This window comes from Calliphora vicina, chromosome 5 (genome assembly GCF_958450345.1).
Source record: "Calliphora vicina chromosome 5, idCalVici1.1, whole genome shotgun sequence".
Classification (NCBI taxonomy): domain Eukaryota; kingdom Metazoa; phylum Arthropoda; class Insecta; order Diptera; family Calliphoridae; genus Calliphora; species Calliphora vicina.
The window spans coordinates 90,717,113-90,737,329 of NC_088784.1; the positions used below are offsets into that span (position 1 = coordinate 90,717,113).

Below are 20,217 nucleotides of genomic sequence, written 5' to 3' on the forward strand. Positions count from 1 at the left end.
ATTTTCAAATCTAATACAATTTTTGTTTAGACGATGAAATTGTATTATGATACATAAGTTTTTGACAAATATTAATATGTACATAATCAGTATTTTCGTCTGTAAATATATTTAGAACTAGTTCCTCTTTATAATAACTTAAGAATCATAATATGTTCTATTCCACAGAACGCGATCTAGAAGTGGTTGCGATATCACTAAGTTAAGAAAGAAACTGAATTGATTGTTATTATAGTCGCTCTAAAACTGTTGAATTTGGAACAAGTTCTAAAAAATCAATCACCGTTATTCTACTAATAATTTTAAATTATGAAACTGCGATTTATTTTGTTTTCCATAATTGAGTTTATTCATATCTAAATAAGTTAAAGTGTGATATAATACCACCTTTTGTCAACTTATTTTAATTACAGATATTTTTTTTTTGTAATTTAAATTTTAATGGCGGAGTAACATGACTCTCAAATTGCCAGGTTGTCCCACGTCGATTTAAGTTGGTCCCTAGTCGACATATATTTTCATATAGAAAGCTGGAACGCTTAAACCTTGTTGTAAAATTAAAATACACTCGGTTGGTGCAAACGACGTAGAACAGGAACCGTTATACGAAGCCTTACATCACACACGTGCCAGAGTGAGACTCAAAATTGTCGAAGGCAAAAAAACAAAAACAGGCCTGATTGTACTTAAAAAATAATTACAATTACGCGCGAGTTGTTAATCAACCCAGACCTATTTTGCGACTCTAATTACAGATATAATAATTTTAATTTTACGGAAATATTAGCAATTACCGTTAACGAAACAAGCCAGATAGTTTAAAATGCTCTATTTTGCTAAAATTTATCGTATGGCAACTCTGATTATTAAACATGTGTTTGTACTCTCTTTAATTTTCTCTTAGAAAACTGAGCACGTTGTTTTGTTATTATTTGTTTTTTATTTACATTTAATTCATTCGCTGAATCTAAGAAATTTGTTCAAATTCTATACAAAAATGTTAAGAAAGGACACAAATCCTTTTATACAACTAGGTTTAAGACCTTGGTTAGCCAAACAATTAACAAAGTTGGGTAAATATTACACATTAATCTAAAATTTAAAAAATAAATTAATAATTGTGCATGTCTCTTCAAAGGTCTGAAACAAACTACTCCTATTCAAGAAAACTGCATACCATCCATTTTAGACGGTAAAGATTGCATAGGAGCCGCCAAAACTGGTTCGGGTAAAACATTTGCCTTCGCTTTGCCCATACTGGAGAAACTAAGTGAGGAACCCACTAGTCATTTTGCTCTAGTATTAACGCCCACACATGAATTGGCTTATCAGGTATGAAGAAATGTTATTGTTAACTAATTATATTTTAAAATAATATCTTTGGTTTTTAGATATCGGAACAATTTTTGGTGGCTGGTCAACCAATGGGTGTACGAGTTTGTGTAGTATCTGGCGGTACTGACCAAATAATAGAAGCCCAAAAGTTAATGCAAAGGCCTCATATTGTGGTAGCCATGCCGGGTCGTTTGGCCGATCATTTAACGGGATGTGATACGTTTTCATTTGATAATCTGAAATTTTTGGTTGTTGATGAAGCTGATCGTATGTTAAATGGTGACTTTGATGAAAGTTTAAAAATTATAGAGAGTTGCCTGCCGAAAGAAAGACAAAATTTATTCTTTTCGGCCACAATGAAGGATTTCATTAAAGAATCCAGTATATTTCCTATAGCTAAAGATGTAAGTTTTATCAAACATAATAACAAAACAACAAACAAATTTTAATGTATTTCACGTATTTTCTTAGTGCTTAGAATGGTCCGAAGAATTTCAAACAGCCACTGTGGAAACTTTAGATCAACGCTATTTGCTTTGTGCCGACTACGATCGAGATATGGTGTTAATCGAGGCTCTGCGCAAGTATCGTGAAGATGATGAGAATTCGAATGTAATGATTTTTACAAATACCAAAAAATACTGCCAATTACTGTCAATGACTTTAAACAGCATTGGCATTGATAATGTCTGTCTGCATGGTTTCATGCGACAAAAGGAAAGAGTGGCCGCTTTAAATCGTTTCAAGTCGAAACATGTGCGCACCTTAATTGCAACCGATGTGGCTGCTAGAGGGCTTGATATACCAAGTGTTCAACTGGTCATTAATCATCGATTGCCTCGTACACCCAAAGAGTATATTCACCGTGTGGGAAGAACAGCTCGCGCCGGTCGAAAAGGTGTGGCCATATCCATTTTTCGTTTTCCACGAGATCTAGAATTATTGGGTGAAATTGAGCAGGCCATTAATACGAAATTAACTGAACATCCTATAGATCGTAAGTGTAGTTAAAACTTAAATAATTTTAAAGTAAAATTATATAGGATGTATTTTTGTTGATTTTGTTTTTAGAAAAAATGGTGGAACGTATTTTCATGCAAGTTAATGTTTCGAGACGTGAATCGGAGATACAAATGGATAATAATGATTTCGACGAAAGAGCTCAGAACTATAGAAGAAAACAATGGATATTGGACGGCAAGGATCCAGATGAAATGGAAAATATGTAAGAAATTTGATTTAATTTTGTTAACATAAAAATCTAATACTTTTTTTAATTGTTACAGATATCGCAAGAAACAGAAAGATAAAATAAAAGAGATTAAACGTCAACGCAAAGAACGCCAACAGCAATTTGAGAGCAAAGAACCTTCTACAATTATACAAGATGAACGTTTCAAGTCGGTGGACACCGAGCGATTTGAAAAGAAAAAGAAATCAAAGAAAAGTGATGCAACAACGTCCGCTGCTAAAAATGAACAAACCAATGCCACCCAAAAGAAGAAGAAAATTGATAAACGTTTTCAGCAAACAGCGTTGCCTAATAAAAAAGCTAAAAAACTGTTAATAGGCAGCAAAAAAAGCGGCCCAAAGAAAACATAACATCATGTATCCATTGCTTGGAGTTTTTATTGTATAAACTTAAATAAACTTATATTGTATGTAGAAAAAAATAACACGTTTTTAAAAAACCTTTTTTTCTTAAATTACAAAATGTTTACACTTTAGATGCATTAATGTAAAATATGTACGTACGTACATGTATATGAAAATAAAACAAATATAGAGTATAAGTAAATTTTAAAAATTATAATTAGGCATTAACTTTTTTATCGATAGATAGGTAGTAGATATAAATAATTGTTTTTAATCAGTCCAAACTTATAGCTAGAAGAGCATCTTGTGGATGGATTTCTAGCAAAGCTTTAGCACCATCATTGAAGGGATAGGAAATGCTGCCGTCTATAACCAAATCTATAATAAAAAAAAACAAATATTAATTTATTAATACAATTTTAATAATTTCCGTTTATAACGATCCAGAATACATATATGTAGCAATTACAAATGGAATGACAAACTTTTATATATCCCACAACTCATGGTGAAGGGTTTAAAAATAGAGTATTTTAAAACCTAGATAGGTAACTGAGAGCCGAACACCTAAGTCCGTTGTCGAAAATGTAATTCATGAGAATGTATTGCAAAGTATTTTGGTATAGAAATCGTTTCTTATCACTCGGCCATTTATGGACCTGCTAATTTTGTTTTTAACTTATCGTATAAACCCATTCCCTAAAACTAAAACTTGATTTGTACGGGAACATAGCAATTTATGTATAAATATTTAGTAGGTTTAGAAAATTTTATCATAAATAAAGAAATATTTTTCTAACATTATCCCAATGAATTGGTCTAGATCCATAAATAAATACAAACAAATAATAACAGTGAGTTTCTTAAAACTTTTAGAAAGTAAACAAATATTTATAACTTCACATCTACATTTTAGAATCCTTCATTAACATTTGAATTCCAAACTAGTACATTAAAACTTTTGGTTTATAACTACGTTATTGTTTTATTAATAGCTAATCAAGATGTTGCTTGGAATTATCCATTTAGAGGTAAGTTATGCTATTAAAAACTTCCTTTTATAAAAATCAAAACTAAATTATTGTATAGACTCTGATTTAGCTAGTCGTTTAGGACATGAACTGATCGAGCCCATGGTTTTAACCAAGTTTGGTTTTTGTTTTCGTCTTTTAACTATTGTAATGAACACTTTAGCGGTAGCTACATTGTTACAGCCTAAACGAGAAAAACGCAACTTTCTTTTACCCTGTATTTTGTGGAACTTTTATACGATTACGGCTGTGGCTGAGAATATTTTTGAAATTATTTGGTGTATGTTTCAGTTGGATGTGGCATTTCTGCAATTTGCTACCATTTTTATTGTGGGTATATTTATGTTGGCATTTCAGTCGAAATTAACCATACAAATTATACGATTTTATGAATATTTAAATTATAAAAAATAGTAATAAATAAATGTAAATAAATTGTATTAATACTTACTAGCATCGATGCATCGAGATTTAACATATAAATTTTTAACAAAACTTTTCGATTCAAATTCTTTGGGTGAGGGCCAAACACCAACGCAAATTTGTTCTCTTATAGAATAGCAAATTCTTGAATCATCTGCAACAGAAAGACAAGAGCTTAGAAAGATTTGGTAAACGATTTTGAATAAACTTACCTGGTGCAAAAAGTAAATTTTGGTTGTAGGTCTGTGACAGTTGCTCTGCACTAAGTCCCTGTAAAGCTTGCTTCGCTGTGTCAGGCAAAATGTTGAATAGTCCCTCCACATGATGTTTACTTATACGATTTATACTAAAAAAAATAATTGACAAATGAGAATTTTGCAATGTTAAATCTATTTTTACACTATTTGAGTTCAATTGAGAAGCTTTGAGTTCAATTGGATTCGGAATAATAAGACTCATAGGAATCACTAGATGTTTGGAAAGGAAAACATGTTTTTCAGGCAAATGTAAAAAATTTTAACATAAAAATGTAATAATAAAGTGTTTATTTATCTACCTCGTATGCCATGATGTAGAACCGGTGCCAGTGCTTACACACAAACCTGAACATTTTGTCTTATTAACCACATCTTGGTGATCGATAATTAATTGCAAATGTGAGACACGCGCCGATAAGGTCTCACCAATGAATACTTCATTTAAGGCTAAGTATGGTAACACTCGTTGCATTTTTGCCTTATATTTTCGAGACATTTCTTTGCTCAAATATTCTGGTTCAGTCTTTTCTTGTTCCATTTTCGTTACAGTGTGACGATATAAATCGGTAGACTCGGGTATTTTACCATTATTGCCCAGCAGTGTGGTACGTATGCGAGAACGATGCATCCATTGAAAATCGCCCTTTAGAAAAGAAATAACATAAAAATGTTTAATACATACGAATTAGCTAACATTTTATCAACTTACACTTTTTATTTTGGCCACAGCATCGGCAGGATTTTCCGAATACTGTTTTGGCAACATTAGACGGCCCTCTGACCTCTGGGTATCGGAATTAAAACCAACTATGGGGGTTTTCTGTTGAGATTGGGCAAATAGGGGACTGGCTCGACCAGCCGCTAAGAGGAATGTGCCATCACCACCTATGGGTACAATAACATCAGCCCAACGCATAACATCCTTGCTTAGGGAGCTTCTAAATTCGACTCTGATTAGATTAAAGGCATTAAATTTAGCAACACACGCACGTCACACAGTTGTATGTAGGTGGATTGTTATGATTTTTTTTATTATAACATTGAAATGAGAAACAAAACAAAATGAAAGACAATTTTAACGGACATTTCTAATAATTTTTTCTTTGATGAAACAATATACAGGTGGCGTTATATGAAAGAAACTCACCGATTGGCTAACTTAACTTCACAGCCAACATCTTGAAAACTACGCACAATTTTTCGTTCGAAATCTTTGTGCAGATTATGCAAATACATCAATGTTTCAAAATCGGTACCTCGATTGCGTATTTTCTTCTCCAACTGTTCCTTGCTGAGATGAGGATGTCGCAATTGTTCGAATTCATAGCGTGATAATTTCGATATTAATAATGCTCTTTGTAATTTGAAATTTGACGGATCAACGGGCACTGGTCTAGAACTGGCTTTTCGTAGACAAATAAATTCTGCAAGAAATCAAAGTGAATATGTATTTGGGTTAATTTAATTTAAATATTAAGTTAATAAAGCATATATTTTGCACACAAAGAAATTGTATAATCTCAAGAGTCTCGTGTAAAGTATCAACACAATTTGTTTGCTTTTTTATAAATAATTTTTTTTTTTATTATCAAACGCATTTTTTTGTTTTGCATTTAAGTCGCAATTCTCAATGATTTTTGTTCTATTAATACATTTTAAAAAGCAAGCGCCAAGTGTTACATTTAGTAAAAATAAAAAAAGCGAAAGTACATACAATCCTACTTAAGATATATCACATAAATATATCTATATATTTACATAGATGTACGTATATTGTATATTAGATCTGCCTTTAAAAAATAGATTTGCTTTGGATGGGTTTGAAAGTTAAAAAAGATTGCAAAAATTTGTGAAAGAAAGGTATATTTTTATTTTGTTAATATATGGTGTGGGCAAATGTTAATAGAAAGATAAGACAATGATACAAAAGTGAGCGAAAAAACGTCTACTTATCAATAATGTTTATAACACGTAGTTATTAACATTGTTTATAAGGTTGACAGCTGTAAAGCCGCAAAGCCGTAAACATTAACATTAAATCTGCTAAAAGATCTAGAAATATAACATTCTATTTAGTTTTATCCGTACGATAATTCATGAAACTACTAGAAGATGGCACTGCGTATATATGTAAATAGTAAGAGCGAGTTGCAGAGGAGTAGTTTATCATAGGCGCTGTTAGAATTAACATCAACTGTGTGTATTAAAAGAAAGAAGGTTATGATGAAAAATTTAAAGAAGTTAAAGCTATAGTTCAAGAAAATTCTAGAGAAGTTCAAAAAACTTCTAAAGCCAACAATGAGAAACTTCTTGCTTAAAATAAAGAAGTAGTCAAGGAAGAATTTCAAGAAATTTCTAGAGCCACAAACGAGAAACTTCAGGAAATTTCGTAAGTTAAAAGCAGCAGGGTTGATAATCTTGAAACGCAAGTCAGCAGCATTGAATAAAACTGTCCGACCTATAGAATTGCTTAGAAATACAAGACAAAGTTGTTGATAAAGTTGATCCAAAGCTGTCTGATTTAGAGAATGAGATATCCAAAGATGTAGATAAAAAACAGCATCATCTAGTAATAAAGTTGAATAATCTTCATGTGAAGTTGAACCGGAGCGAATTATTCCAGAAACCTTGAGTAGATTTCATGGCAGCACACCATTTAGTATTTTCAAGTTGCAGTTTGATACAGTTGCCAAGAGAAATTTATGAAACAATGATGAAAAAGCTATAGAATTGAGAACCCCTGCATAATTTTGGTGTAGCTTAGTGTAATTTGGACTAGTTAAATACGTTCAATCGATTTCCGATACAGATTCTTGTTATTCGATGGACCTCAAATTTGACATTAGTTAGAAAATAAAAAGTATCTAAACCAGCGAAGTGCAAAAAGAGAAATTTTAGTTTGTGTGCATGTATGGGTTAAAAATAAAAAATCCGCAACAACATCAAGCAACAGAATGAAATATTTGTATTATTACGCTCTATTGTTTGCAACTAAATGAGTTATTTGCATTTTTTACGCTCTTGCTGTGTGTTTTGCTTACTTTCGGGTTGTGTACGTGTAAATTCACGAAAATGTTCGTAATCTCAACAATATGAACGCCTACCAATGATCTAAACCAATAAAAAATTCTCAACGTCTTCACGAAATTTGCAAAAATGTTTACATTATTAAAATGCTTAGCTGAAGGGTATATATGATTTCGCATGGCTCAATAAAGCTAGCATTCTTATTTGTTGTATATTAACAAAAATTCTCGCTGATAAGTAATAAACAATTTGGGTTCACAAATAATAAAAATATTTTTTCAAAAGTGATTAAAAACAATGACGCTAAGTTAACAAAAACTTTATATAATTTTTTTTTTCAAAATATAGTAAATATACAAGTAGTTTTTAATATGTACTTTAAATGAGAAGGTGTGTATGTTAATCTTTGATATGTATGTATAAAAATATGAGTCTTGTGAAGTTAGAAATTCAGATAATGTTTTCAAAACATTGGTTATTTAATATACTTAAAAAATAACGTCATAACTAAAAATTTAGATCTTTCGAGGTGAGTTTTAAATAACAGTTCTCTCTCTAAATGAATTCAATAAGATTGTTAATTAGAATTAAACATAATAAATTGAAAATCCCAAAGGCTTTTATCATATATAAATATTTACAGCAGATTGATTGGAAAACTTTTATTATTACAAAACATAACGTAATTCGAAATGAGTCCTGATAAACCTATAGCTCAAGTATTTGTTCCTTGGCCAGCATCAACATTTTCCACATACTTATAATAAAAAGTAATTTTTCTCAAAACTGCGACGATTTTCTATTAAGTGGATTTAAATTATAAGATAAAGCACTATTCTAGAAACAAATCAGTAATATGGATAAGAATGATAGGACTCTAATTAAACTCCATAATTATTAATGGTGAACACCCTCTATCTTAGCAAAAAAATGTTTATTTAGCTAATTAATAAGGTAGGTTTATTATTAATAGAGAGAATTAATATTATAAATAATTGGGGTTTTCACATGTTCTGGAAAAAAAATTAATAGACAAACAATTTTTTTTTTAAATTTAAAAAAAAAATTTTAAATTAAAAAAAAAATAAAATTTAAAAAATCAAATTTTAAATAACAATTCGAAAAAAAAAATTTCAAAAAAATTAAAAAAATAAATTTTGTTTACCTAAAAATATTTAAAATGTTTATTTTGAAGAATAATTTGGTGAAGGGTATATAAGATTCGGAACAGCCGAATATAGCTCTCTTACTTGTTTTTAAAATAATTTATTTTAACTAATAAAGTTTGGAATTTTTTAGCACGTTTAAAAATCTGAAATGTAATTATAATTTGTTATTTTGCAGCTGCTTGTGGAAAAATTAACCTATTCTAACATTTTATATTCAAATTTAAATTTTCATAAAAAATGGACATAGCATATTTACCCACTAAGCAAACGTATATCCAAATATATTTGTAGATTGATGTGTTTAATTTGTGTATCCTTATTTGAAGTACATATAATATATATTAATATGTTTACATTGCTCAAAATATCTACCATTTAGCTAAAATAATAATTTTAACGTATGATTTCTGACAGTGATTAGTATGAGATAGTAGTAATTGCAAAAAAAAAATAGTTTCCATGTGTTGAGAATGAATGAAACTGATAAGAATTCCAACAAAACAACATTTATTTATAATATGTATGAATGTAAAGTTAAAATAATAACGTTTGTGGGCAAATATTTTATTATTAATATGAACAAAAAGATAAAATTAAGTACATACATAATAATTTATACGAAACCTTACCTTTGGCAAAATTTTTTAATAGCGGTTTTGATTTTAACATATTGTTTGTTTAGATTAGTATAGGTTCTGCACTTTTATTTTAGCATTAGTGTAATATAATCGATACAATTATGAACTTTGTACTTTATTTGCAAAATATAGTTCTATGTTTTATATATATATTTTTTGATACTAAAATGTTTTTGTTTTTTTGTAACAAACGAAGCCTTAGCAAGTACCCATTTTTGGTTCTTTTATAATTTCACTTTCTTTATTACAGTCACATCAAGGCCACTTTACCGGCAAACTTTAACCACAGTAGGTATTTTTGTATTAAAATGTATGTATATTATTATAGCAACAGTTGTGTTGTTTATTTTAATCTGTTGTGTGTTTAGCTCCAAGCGACCAGCAGCTTATCAATTTTATTTGACTCCTTCGTAGACCAATTCCAAAATTGTACTGTTTTCATAAATGTATGATTATGTGGTATTTCCAAGTGCTGCTTTTCGCTATAATGGGAATTTTATTATCATCGTAATATATTTGTAGATACTTTTGTCTGTGTATATGTTGATTTTAAGTTGTTTCTTATCAGTTAATAAATATTTTTTCTCGTATTCTTTCTTTTCAAATTTCACTGTTTACTTTAATTTCACTTTGAATACTCTACGGTTTATTTATGTGCAATTGTTGTATTTGTTATTATATTGTCATACAAAATAATGATAATGTAGCGATTTTCATGTCAACAGAGTATTTCCCGCTCAAAATGCTGCCAGACTGTTCAACTTTATAACCCGGCTCATCTGGTGTTCATCAAACAGAGTACACACTGTGCATTCCTTATGGTACAGATTAGTTTGAAGACCGCCCATTTCTTACTACCAAAAGAACAATATAAAAAATGGTTTTGCTCATTGCAGTGGCTCACGACGTGGGCAGCTCAGTGGCATCGATCTACAGTGTTGCCACCATTTGTTACGACGTGCACATGAAGTTCGTATATATATGAAAGCTGCTCATATTATTTTAAAGCAGCTGTGTGAGAAGAGGTGAATTAAGACGCTGTGTCAGTTTGCGAATTAAAAATACCAATAGGAAATAAATATGTAATTTCTAAATGGATAATCTGATTTTAATCAAAATTGTAATGTATATAATATTAAATAAGAATACACACATATAAAAATAAGTAAAATTTCTTCTAAATTACAAAAAACATATGAATTTGGCTTCCCATATTCTAATAGTAAGTAAAATAGATGATATTTACATAGACCTTGACAATAAAGATTGTTTAGCAGGGTCGAAAATGCATTCCAATTTGCCAATTGTCTGAAATTAATTTACAGTGGCATTCTTTGAATTATTACAGAGTATAACAAATGAACTTGAATCAAATTAAAAATTTACTTTCAAATTATAAAAAATGGTAATGTTTAGAAATCACAAAGTGGTATAATTTGTACATGGTTCCCAAGTTATGGGCCTCCAAATTTTGTATATTGCATATTAAATTAGTTGACATTTTTCTTTTCTTTTTACCTGTTTTTGGCAATATTTTTGGAAAGATTTTTAACATAACATTTCCATAAGATGTAATTTATTACTGAATTATTTATTTTAGCTGATATTCAAAATAAAAAAACATAAAACAACAATAATGAAAATACTTCCATCCAAATAAAGTCTAGTAAATTCTGCCACTGTTTGGCATAAAATTAACTAAATTTGTTATTTTATTATCAGACGTTTTGTATTTTAAAATTAAACTTTCATTTCCGTTGTGAACAGCTGCTATATTTGTTGATTCCTCCTTACAAACGGGATCAACCCATTATTCATATATTTTATATACGTACGTACAGTGAGCGACAATAGAAACTTTTTATATTCCGTATTTCAGTTTTCAAAAACATAAACCTGACTGAATTCCATTTGTAATTTCTTTTTTACCATAAAAAAACACTAATTTGAATTCTAAAAAATTTGAATCTTTAATTGTTGCAATGCATCGTCGCTGTCGAACACTAATAAAAAACAAGGGATAACCAATACAATACTGAGTCACCAAAAGGTTCAGACAATTTTTAATAAAAGTGAAACCTAAGTTTCCATTGTTTTGTGAATACCACAATAATGAATTAAAGGATTCTTGAATTCTGACCTATTAATTGAATATTTGGAAAAGTTTAAATTATATTGTCAAGCACTGTATATATCTAGCACATATGTAACTCACCTTTGCACACATTCCTTATTTAATTTACCGATGGGGTGGTTTTACTCATGGCAATCTTTTATGTTTTTATATTTTCTTTATCAGATTTTGTTTTGATTTTATTGTACATTGTGTCCTATATTTTGTACGTATTTTCATTTGGTATTATTATTGTATGTTTTCAGATGCTGTATGTCCTGTATTCTGTGACTGTATTGTTGTCTAGTGAGTGATGCTGCTAACGCGCAGACACAATTTAACTAACTAGAATTTAGCACACGAATACCTAAATCCCTGGCCACTATACAGCCACCCAAATAACAGCCCTCTTACAGACTCATACTTTCTACCTAATGTACATTATACTTATATTTGTTAGATCTAAAAGAGCAAAAAGGACTCTCGCTAAATTGTAGACACAAAAAAACAGGTTTATAGATGCTTTCGACAAAACTTCACAGATTAGTAAGACAAAACTATTGCTGCAACAAAGATCTAAATTGTATATACAGGACGAAAGAAAAAAAGTAACAAATTTAAAAATAGATAGATAAAAAAAGAAAAAAAATAAGTTATATTATATGTGCAATTTATCTCACTATGTCCGAAAATAATACTGCTGTTAGTTTGCAGTGTGACAGTAAGTTTTCATTTTCATTGTGTTTAAAAATATTACAAATTATTTGGTTTATTATTATTAGTTATTGTATTTAATTTATTTTAATGTGTGTATACCTTGGTCTAATAAATAGTGCTTTTAATTGATTATGACTGTGAAAATAATAAGTATGCATGTGTTCAACTTTTTTTTTGTGTATATAAATATTCATGGATGTGTGAGTGTTATACAGATTTAGTAGTCACTTATCTTATAATGGATGCTAATATTTTGTACAGAACGAGTTGCAGAGTTAGCTACAGTTAAATATATACGAACGTGCTTACATACATGTACGAATGATTTTACCTACTATAAGATGACGTACTTTCATACATACATATATTAATATGTAATTTACTTTGTATTTTCCCATTATCCTTGTTTGAGGTGAAATGTCGGTTATGGTGAATTTATGAGCAGTTAACTAACATTGTAAACAGCTGTAAATTGATAAACATGACTGTAGAAATTCAACAGGATATGGATATTTAACAGTCATTTAGAATATATCATTTCATTTCAATGGAATCACAATACAATACTGTGATGGTATATTCACAGCTTTAACCTTTTAAAAATAGTATTTTGTGTTATATTACTGAGAAATTGATTAATAATCAATGATTATTTATAAGAAAACATTTAAGGTTCGTGGTTGCGAGATAGATAAATCAAACAAATACAAGTAATCAAGATGATGATAACAGAGTTTTTCGTCAAAATAATAAACAAAATGTTGGTAAATAGGAAAATATCATTATGTTAAATATGTATTTTGTTTAGTTATGTAAAAATTTACGTATTTGAAAGAGTCGTTATACGAGCATATTTTGCGACACACTTTTGGGACAGTATCATATGAAAGTTGTTTTTTACGTATTCTGGATGGTTATAGATAGCGGAGTCGATATTTCCATGGCCGTCTGTCTGTCTGTTGAAATCAGCTTTCCAAAGCCCCCAAATAACTTAAATATTTTAATGATACATCAATACATCAACTTTACTGCTTCACAGCGACGATGTATTGAACCAATTAAAGAGTTAATCGTCTCCTTTGAAATATTTTGCCAATCCCTTATAACCGCATCTGATATGTATCCGATTTCAGTCATAGTATTTTTATACCCTTCACCTTCGTGAGAAGGGTATATATAAGTTTGTCATTCCGTTTGTAATTTCTACATTTTTCATTTCCGACCCTATAAAGTATATATGTATATTCTAGATCCTTATAGATAGCGGAGTCGATTAAGCCATGTCCGTCTGTCTGTTGAAAATCGGTCCACAAATGGCTGAGATATAAGAAAAAACCAAGCCAACCTCGATTTTTTGACCTAGTTTTTTCGCTAAATATTAAAAAAAAATTTAAAAAACAAAAAAAATAAAAAAACAATTCGAAAAAAATTTTTACAAATATTTAAAAAACAACTTTGAAAAAAAATTTTTTTTTGCTTACCTAAAAATATTTAAAATTTTTATTTTGAAGTATAATTTGTTGAAGGGTATATAAGATTCGGCACAGCCGTTTTTAAATTTTCACACATCTTGAACCTAGCCATTTTTACTAACTATTTAAAAAACAACGTATTTGTAATAAGTATGTATGTATTTGTAATAAGTTGTAATATACATACTCTACTTTTAGATTTTTATCAAATAAGTGATGATGATTTGGACGATTGTGAAGATTTACCCGATGATTACATACTTGATGCAAATGATGGACCTAATTCATCCTCAGCGAGTTTGAATTTAATAAACAATAATGGACATCCTCGAGGACCCTATGAACGTGCGTGGACAACAGAAGCTACCAGAGCATTAATACACATACGAGGTCCTATGGAACATCGTTTCACTGAGGGAAGGCAAAAACGTACAGCCCTGTGGTTACATTGTACGCGTCAGCTACAAAAAATGGGATTCCGTTACAGTGCGGCAAAAGTTCAAAAAAAGTGGCACAACATTTTGATAACCTACAATAAGAACTTGTGCAAAAAATATACGTCCGGCTATGTGCATTGGGAATTTTTCGAAGAAATGTTCAAATACCTACAAGGTAAAAGAGCTAATTTTGATCTGCCGCCAGCTAAGAAACAACCCCCACCCACACAAATGAAAACATCTTCAACGGATAATTTCAATATACAATTTATAAATGCTAAACAGGAAGAAGTTGTACCGCATCAAGTTGAATTGGATTCGAAATCGAATGACGACTATGATGAAGAAGACAGCACAACAATGTCGGATATGAAAAAACCAAAATTGGAATTGAACGATGATAATAATTATGAATTTCCTTTGGAAATAGTCGATTCTAATAATTATTCTCAAATGAATGCAAAACTTGAAGAGGTTGAAAATGTGTTTCCGAAAAATTTCGGCAAGGAAGCGAACTCTGAAATGTATGCCGCCGGTGGTGGTAGTGGTAGTGAGTGGTGGCAGGAGTATTTCGAACGTAAATTACAAGTTGAACGTGATAAAATTGAACTACAAAAAGAAATGCATCGAGAACTGATGCAATTTAATAAGATGTCTTTACTGCAACAGGAAAAAATTGAACGTGTCAAAATCGAGGCCATTAATAGTTTAACAAGTACTTTACAAAAATTAGTTGAAGTTAAATATAAAAATAATAATTAATAAAAAAATAAGAATAAGTATTGGATTTTTTTGGTTTGGTAATTCATCCAAGGTAGGAATAATTTTACATTTTATTCATATTTACATTTTTTTAACACTTTATTTAAATATTCCAATCAATTTCCATTATAGTAGCAATACTTTCACTTTGGTCATTTACAAACTTATAACCAAACACCCACAAATCTGTTGAAAATATGAAACTTTCGCCTTCCTTCAAATGTACATTGATAACGGGACAGGTCAAGCAGGGTTCCTTGGCATTTAAACTCAAGTCCATTGAACCCCATAATTGTTGTACAACGATGAGACCTTGAAGAAAAATTTCTTGCTGATATTTATAACTGTAATTGCGAGATATTATCAGCCAACTAGAATAGTATGGCTCCAAATGTACTGGATAAAAATATGGCCTTTTGATGAAATTTCTCGATGATTTAACTGCCTTAAATTGACAATTTCTTAGTTGTAAGAACCATTTGTCCGAGGAATGATGAAAGTTCCAAGCTTTGTGCAAAGCAATTTCGATATCGAAACGCTTATTCAGCATTAGATTGGTAGAAACATCACAGGGATTACTTTTTAGAAATTCAAAGGATTTGCTAAAAATTAGATGATATATATCACTGAGCGACATTACATCGTGGGAATCCGTTACAATGACAGGATAAGATCTTTCTAAATACGTTGATTCCAGAAATGTAAAGGAGGTGTTGGTTAGAGAAGGGATATAATCTGAAAATATAGAAAATTGTACAAACATAATTAATATTTCTGTAAATAATATATCGCACTGGTTCCTCTAAAGATAGTCAACTCAAAATTTAAAAATTTTCAGTAGAGGAAAAAAATGGTTTTTATACCCTTCACCTTCGTGAGAAGGGTATATATAAGTTTGTCATTCCGTTTGTAATTTCTACATTTTTCATTTCCGACCCTATAAAGTATATATATTCTGGATCCTTATAGATAGCGGAGTCGAATAAGCCATGTCCGTCTGTCTGTCTGTCCTTCTGTTAGTTGAAATCAATTGTCTGAAGACCCCAGATATCTTCGGGATCCTCTTCAATAATTCTGTCAGACATGCTTTCGAGAAGTTTGCTATTTAAAATCAGCAAAATCCGTCCATAAATAACGGAGATATGAGCAAAAAACCGGGACAACCTCGATTTTTGATCTATATATGGATTACTAAGAGCTAGTTTCTTACTTGTCAGTTAAACTCAGCTTAACACGCTGTTATATTAATCCTGAAATATATTTTGCCGGAATTTAACCAATGATTGTGTTTCTCACTAGTGGATTAATTTTGTTAGCATTGCCATACTTTTCAGTCAAATCACATGTTTATTCTTCAAATTTTTTCATATAAATATGGCAATACTATACATTTTATAAGAAAAAGCAACCGCGTTACATAACTTTTTTTTGTAAATTTTAACTTTCTAAAAGAAAAAGCGACATAACAGTATATAAAATGTATATTAAAAATTATATTGATGTTAATAAAGCAAATAAAAACAAAGAGCTGCTGTGCTGAATTCTTTATTTTATATTCCATCTGTTTGTGCTTTGGCATTTTATACTTAGGTTTAACTCACCAATGATGCTCAGTTAAACCTAGATTATATAGCATATAAACAATAAGTGAGAAACACAATTTTTAGTTTAATTTAGGTTTAAGCGAAGAATGTAGATTATCTCTATCCCAGAAACTAGCTCTAAGACATTAATATAGACGATATGGATATCTAATGATAGATATTTAAATTTTTTTTAACCCCAATTTTTTTTCACAAAAAAAAATTTAAAAAACAAAAAAAAATTTTAAATAACAATCGAAAAAATTTTTTTTACAAAAAATTAAAAAAAGACTGGAAAAAAAATAAATTTTGTTTACCTAAAAATATTTAAAATTTTGAAGTATAATTTGGTGAAGGGTATATAAGATTGGGCACAGCCGAATATAGCACTCTTAATTGTTTTTTATTCGATTCGAAATTTTCAGGAGATGGTTTGTAAAGAAAAAAAAAAATCAAAAATTACGGGTTACAGTAATAAAAAAGCTCCAATTTTCTGAAGACCCCAGATATCTTCGGGATCAAGATCTTTAATAATTCTGTCAGACATGTTTTCGAAAAGTTTGCTGTTTAAATCAGCAAAATCGGTTTACAAATGGCTGAGATATGTGGACAATATGGATATCTAATGATAGATATTTCAAAGTCCATTGCAACGATGTAGATAAGGCTATATAGTAAGTTGGACCTACAATGGGTCAAAATCGGGAAAAATATTTTTTGACCCGAATTTTTTTACAAAACATTTTTATTCATCAAACATTTTTTTTCAAAAAAAAAAATTAAAAAACTTTTTTTTAAAAAATTTAAAAAAACAATGTGGAAAAAAAATTTTGAAAAACAATTAAAAAAAAATTAAATTTTGTTTACCTAAAAATATTTAAAAAAAATTATTTTAAAGTATAATTTGGTGAATTTTTTAAAAAAAATTAAAAAACTATTTTAAAAAACATTTAAAAAAAAAATTAAATTTTGTTTACCTAAAAATATTTTAAAAAAATTATTTTAAAGTATAATTTGGTGAAGGGTATATAAGATTCGGCACAGCCGAATATAGCTCTCTTACTTGTTTTTTAATACAATACAGCTGTATTTTTTGGCGAAAGAGTAGAGAAATGATGTAAATGGCAAATATTTGCTTAAAAAAGCGTAACCACTTTTTTAGCACAAATTTGTTTGACGTGTTTTGTATGATCAAACAGAATCAAATAAAACTAAATTTTTTGTTTTGAATCATCCTAAGTAAAATAAGTTTTTCATATAAATAAATGCATTCAAATGTATTTTATTTAGTGGTTACGTCTTTTCGTCAAATATTTGTCATGTGATATCCATTGTATAATGTATAATTCGGACGGAGTAGCCATGTTCGTCTGTCTATCTGTTGAATTCAACATTCCGAAGACCCAAATAACTTACATACATGATTGATACATCAATATATCCGTTATAGTTCAACTTAGTTTGTTATTTAAAATCGAGAAAATTTTGATTTTCACCAAAAAAAATTTTTTCACCAAAAAAAATTTTTTCACCAAAAATAATTTTTAATTTTTATCTTAAAGTATACTTTGATGAAGGGTATATAAGATTCGGCAGAGACGAATATAGCACTTTTACTTGTTATTAGTTTAATGTGATATGTTTCAGTTCCAAGGATAGATGAAAATTAATATTTTTTGCATACAAAATTATTTGTTCTTATCAGACTTTTGTAAATACCTACCGATTGTATCACATAACAAACAATTTTCCTTTTCGGTTTCATAACGTCCTAATTTCGAAACAGCAACACGATTTTCCTTCACATCCATTGGTCTATCGATCAAACACTTTGCATTATATAATTCCGGCCAGTTCCAGTATGGCAAAAGTTGTATAAGAAATAGTCTTCCCAATGCGCTTAGAAACCAACTTAAGCCATCCGTCCACATACTTATGATGTAAAGAAATGTTAGGCTTAAACAAATTATAGACCATTTTTTGACGTTTTGCCAATGATTAGGAGTATAACGTCTTAAAGGTTTACAAATGTTATAAATTTCATCTGCAGAAAATTCTTGCTTTTTTAAAGAGTTAAAGAAAATTTCAAAATCACTTTCTATTGTTGACATATTTCCGTTAAATACACGTTACGGTTTTAGAGTTCCACTTCGAATGATTTAAAATACAAAGTCAAAGACATTAAAAGGATTGGTGGGTAGGTGGTATGCGTATATTAATGGACATGCGCTTTTGCAATGTGACTGTTTTGAAAATTGATAAGACTTACTTGTTATTGGTTTTTTATAATCAAATTTTACACTTGATTTGTGTTAAATTAAAAAAATAAAAGTATTTAATTTATCAAACACTGGTGTCCTTATTTGCAAGCAAAAGAAATAAAAGAAGCGTCTCATGTAAATGCAATTATAAATTAGGTTTAGTTTTATTTAAAAGTAGTAATTTGTTGTTAATTTATTTTTTATATAATTAAACTATGTTTGAATGCGTCTATTTATATTTATTAATCCTCTTCAGTTGAGTTGGAAGCAGAATCTTCCATGCTATGTTTTGGTTTACAGTCTAGCATATGATTACGCAAACCATTACATTCCTTGGCTTTCGACCATACCGAATCAGGACAATTCATAAAAGTTTCCATAAAAACACATGCCATTATATGACTAGCGACTGGAGCACAACGAGGTAGTCGGAACATGCGATCTTTTGATATATTGGCTGGTGTTGTAGAAGATACAGTAGTTTTTCTATTTTTAAATTTTTCTTGCATTTTTTCATGAATTTGTTCAGCTTTAGCAGAGCAAGTTTTAAATGATGTTTCCAGTATAGGGATCAAATCTGGCGTAGCTGTCAAAATCTTTTTCAGATGAGTTGAAAGGGTGGCTTCATTCAATTTGCCATTCGATAGAATACCTGTGTCATTAAGGGCACAGTTCATGAAGCACTAAAAAGGAATTTGAAGAATTGATTAATTTGTTTATGAGAAATAATATTCCCTAATTTTCGGAATTGATTAATTTGTTTAATTCCGGAATTCCCTAATTTTCGGTAAAGATCTTCCATTTTCAAAAAAAATTCCTTAAATATGAAAAATTCGGAATGGGACCATGGTTGGTTCTCTGTTTATTTGATTGATACTCACCAAATGCATAAAAGGTCCATGATGTATTCTACGGTAGTGATCACTACCATTATGTTCGGCAGGAGTTGGAGATAATTTTTTGGCATTCCCGGAAGGTTTTTCATTAGCCATCGGTACAAATGAAGGTTTTGGTTCTATTAAAAATTCTTTACAATTCTCTTTATTTTCTTCCGTTATTAACTCCGGTATGGGACAACAAGTAGCAGGATCCTGATATTAAATAGAATATAAAAATAAATACATAATATTTTCTCAACTTTCACATCCTTTCACTTACCACTCTGGGTGGCATTTTTTTGCAATCTGTGCCGGCTGTTAAACAAGTTTGCTAAATGCATAAAATTTAAATTATTTTTTAAATATTTCAGTGAATAAAAATATTTAATATCTACCATTAAAGCCGCTAAAATGGTTATAGCTAAAAATCTGTATGCCATTTTTAAATTATTGTACTGTTGAGTCCTAACCATAACGCACTGATATATTTTCTGCAAAAACATGTCAAATTTATAATA

The 20,217-nt window shown here is 29.7% G+C and overlaps 5 protein-coding genes and 1 long non-coding RNA gene across 9 annotated transcripts; 3 read left to right on the top strand and 3 right to left on the bottom strand.

Moving 5' to 3' along the window:
• Positions 1–947: 947 nt before the first annotated feature.
• Positions 948–3,148, top strand: Dbp45A (putative ATP-dependent RNA helicase Dbp45A). Its single transcript, XM_065511585.1, has 6 exons — positions 948–1,073; positions 1,139–1,332; positions 1,392–1,739; positions 1,807–2,332; positions 2,407–2,560; positions 2,622–3,148. Exons 1-6 carry the CDS (start codon positions 998–1,000, stop codon positions 2,935–2,937), a joined length of 1,614 nt encoding a protein of 537 aa, XP_065367657.1. The 5' UTR covers positions 948–997; the 3' UTR covers positions 2,938–3,148.
• On the bottom strand, positions 2,947–10,118 carry Nadk2 (NAD kinase 2, mitochondrial). Of its 3 annotated transcripts, none has more exons than XM_065511588.1 (7): positions 9,468–10,118; positions 5,790–6,066; positions 5,352–5,577; positions 4,942–5,285; positions 4,598–4,731; positions 4,414–4,539; positions 2,947–3,309 (listed from the first exon to the last, which is right to left on the bottom strand). In XM_065511588.1, the coding sequence occupies exons 1-7, from the start codon at positions 9,505–9,507 to the stop codon at positions 3,206–3,208; spliced, it is 1,251 nt and encodes a 416-aa protein (XP_065367660.1). In that variant the 5' UTR covers positions 9,508–10,118; the 3' UTR covers positions 2,947–3,205. The 3 variants fall into 3 exon arrangements, with proteins under 3 accessions (XP_065367660.1, XP_065367659.1, XP_065367658.1); XM_065511587.1 differs by having other exon boundaries at positions 5,352–5,580; XM_065511586.1 differs by having other exon boundaries at positions 5,352–5,592; positions 9,468–9,921.
• LOC135960322 (uncharacterized) lies at positions 3,695–4,415 on the top strand. The gene is made up of 3 exons (XR_010576573.1): positions 3,695–3,785; positions 3,848–3,962; positions 4,021–4,415. It is a non-coding gene; the product is annotated as an uncharacterized LOC135960322 (long non-coding RNA).
• A 1,619-nt stretch (positions 10,119–11,737) lies between the features above and the next one.
• On the top strand, positions 11,738–14,994 carry LOC135960559 (uncharacterized). Of its 2 annotated transcripts, none has more exons than XM_065511875.1 (2): positions 11,738–11,895; positions 13,977–14,994. In XM_065511875.1, exons 1-2 carry the CDS (start codon positions 11,739–11,741, stop codon positions 14,975–14,977), a joined length of 1,158 nt encoding a protein of 385 aa, XP_065367947.1. In that variant the 5' UTR covers position 11,738; the 3' UTR covers positions 14,978–14,994. The 2 variants fall into 2 exon arrangements, with proteins under 2 accessions (XP_065367947.1, XP_065367948.1); XM_065511876.1 differs by lacking the exon at positions 11,738–11,895 and adding an exon at positions 11,902–12,310.
• An 86-nt stretch (positions 14,995–15,080) lies between these two features.
• Positions 15,081–18,671, bottom strand: LOC135962137 (uncharacterized). Its single transcript, XM_065513902.1, has 2 exons — positions 18,284–18,671; positions 15,081–15,712 (listed from the first exon to the last, which is right to left on the bottom strand). The coding sequence occupies exons 1-2, from the start codon at positions 18,669–18,671 to the stop codon at positions 15,081–15,083; spliced, it is 1,020 nt and encodes a 339-aa protein (XP_065369974.1).
• Positions 18,672–19,054: 383 nt separating this feature from the next.
• Obp49a (Odorant-binding protein 49a) lies at positions 19,055–20,217 on the bottom strand. Its single transcript, XM_065514015.1, has 4 exons — positions 20,095–20,217; positions 19,980–20,030; positions 19,703–19,912; positions 19,055–19,504 (listed from the first exon to the last, which is right to left on the bottom strand). Exons 1-4 carry the CDS (start codon positions 20,200–20,202, stop codon positions 19,064–19,066), a joined length of 810 nt encoding a protein of 269 aa, XP_065370087.1. The 5' UTR covers positions 20,203–20,217; the 3' UTR covers positions 19,055–19,063.

Bases quoted from the DNA above. Each gene is read 5' to 3' on its own strand.
- Dbp45A (XM_065511585.1), top strand. From the start codon at position 998: ATGTTAAGAAAGGACACAAATCCTTTTATACAACTAGGTTTAAGACCT. The intron at 1,333-1,391 runs GTATGAAGAAAT...TTTGGTTTTTAG, and splicing joins CACATGAATTGGCTTATCAG to ATATCGGAACAATTTTTGGT. The intron at 1,740-1,806 runs GTAAGTTTTATC...GTATTTTCTTAG, and splicing joins TATTTCCTATAGCTAAAGAT to TGCTTAGAATGGTCCGAAGA.
- LOC135960559 (XM_065511875.1), top strand. From the start codon at position 11,739: ATGGCAATCTTTTATGTTTTTATATTTTCTTTATCAGATTTTGTTTTG. The intron at 11,896-13,976 runs GTGAGTGATGCT...CTCTACTTTTAG, and splicing joins TGTGACTGTATTGTTGTCTA to ATTTTTATCAAATAAGTGAT.
- Obp49a (XM_065514015.1), bottom strand. From the start codon at position 20,202: ATGTTTTTGCAGAAAATATATCAGTGCGTTATGGTTAGGACTCAACAG. The intron at 20,031-20,094 runs GTAGATATTAAA...TTATGCATTTAG, and splicing joins CCATTTTAGCGGCTTTAATG to CAAACTTGTTTAACAGCCGG. The intron at 19,505-19,702 runs GTGAGTATCAAT...ATTCCTTTTTAG, and splicing joins ATGGACCTTTTATGCATTTG to TGCTTCATGAACTGTGCCCT.
- LOC135962137 (XM_065513902.1), bottom strand. From the start codon at position 18,671: ATGTCAACAATAGAAAGTGATTTTGAAATTTTCTTTAACTCTTTAAAA. The intron at 15,713-18,283 runs GTAGGTATTTAC...CTATATTTTCAG, and splicing joins TTTGTTATGTGATACAATCG to ATTATATCCCTTCTCTAACC.
- Nadk2 (XM_065511586.1), bottom strand. From the start codon at position 9,507: ATGTTAAAATCAAAACCGCTATTAAAAAATTTTGCCAAAG. The intron at 5,593-5,789 runs GTGAGTTTCTTT...TAATCTAATCAG, and splicing joins GAAGTTAAGTTAGCCAATCG to AGTCGAATTTAGAAGCTCCC. The intron at 4,540-4,597 runs GTAAGTTTATTC...TTTCTGTTGCAG, and splicing joins AAATTTACTTTTTGCACCAG to ATGATTCAAGAATTTGCTAT.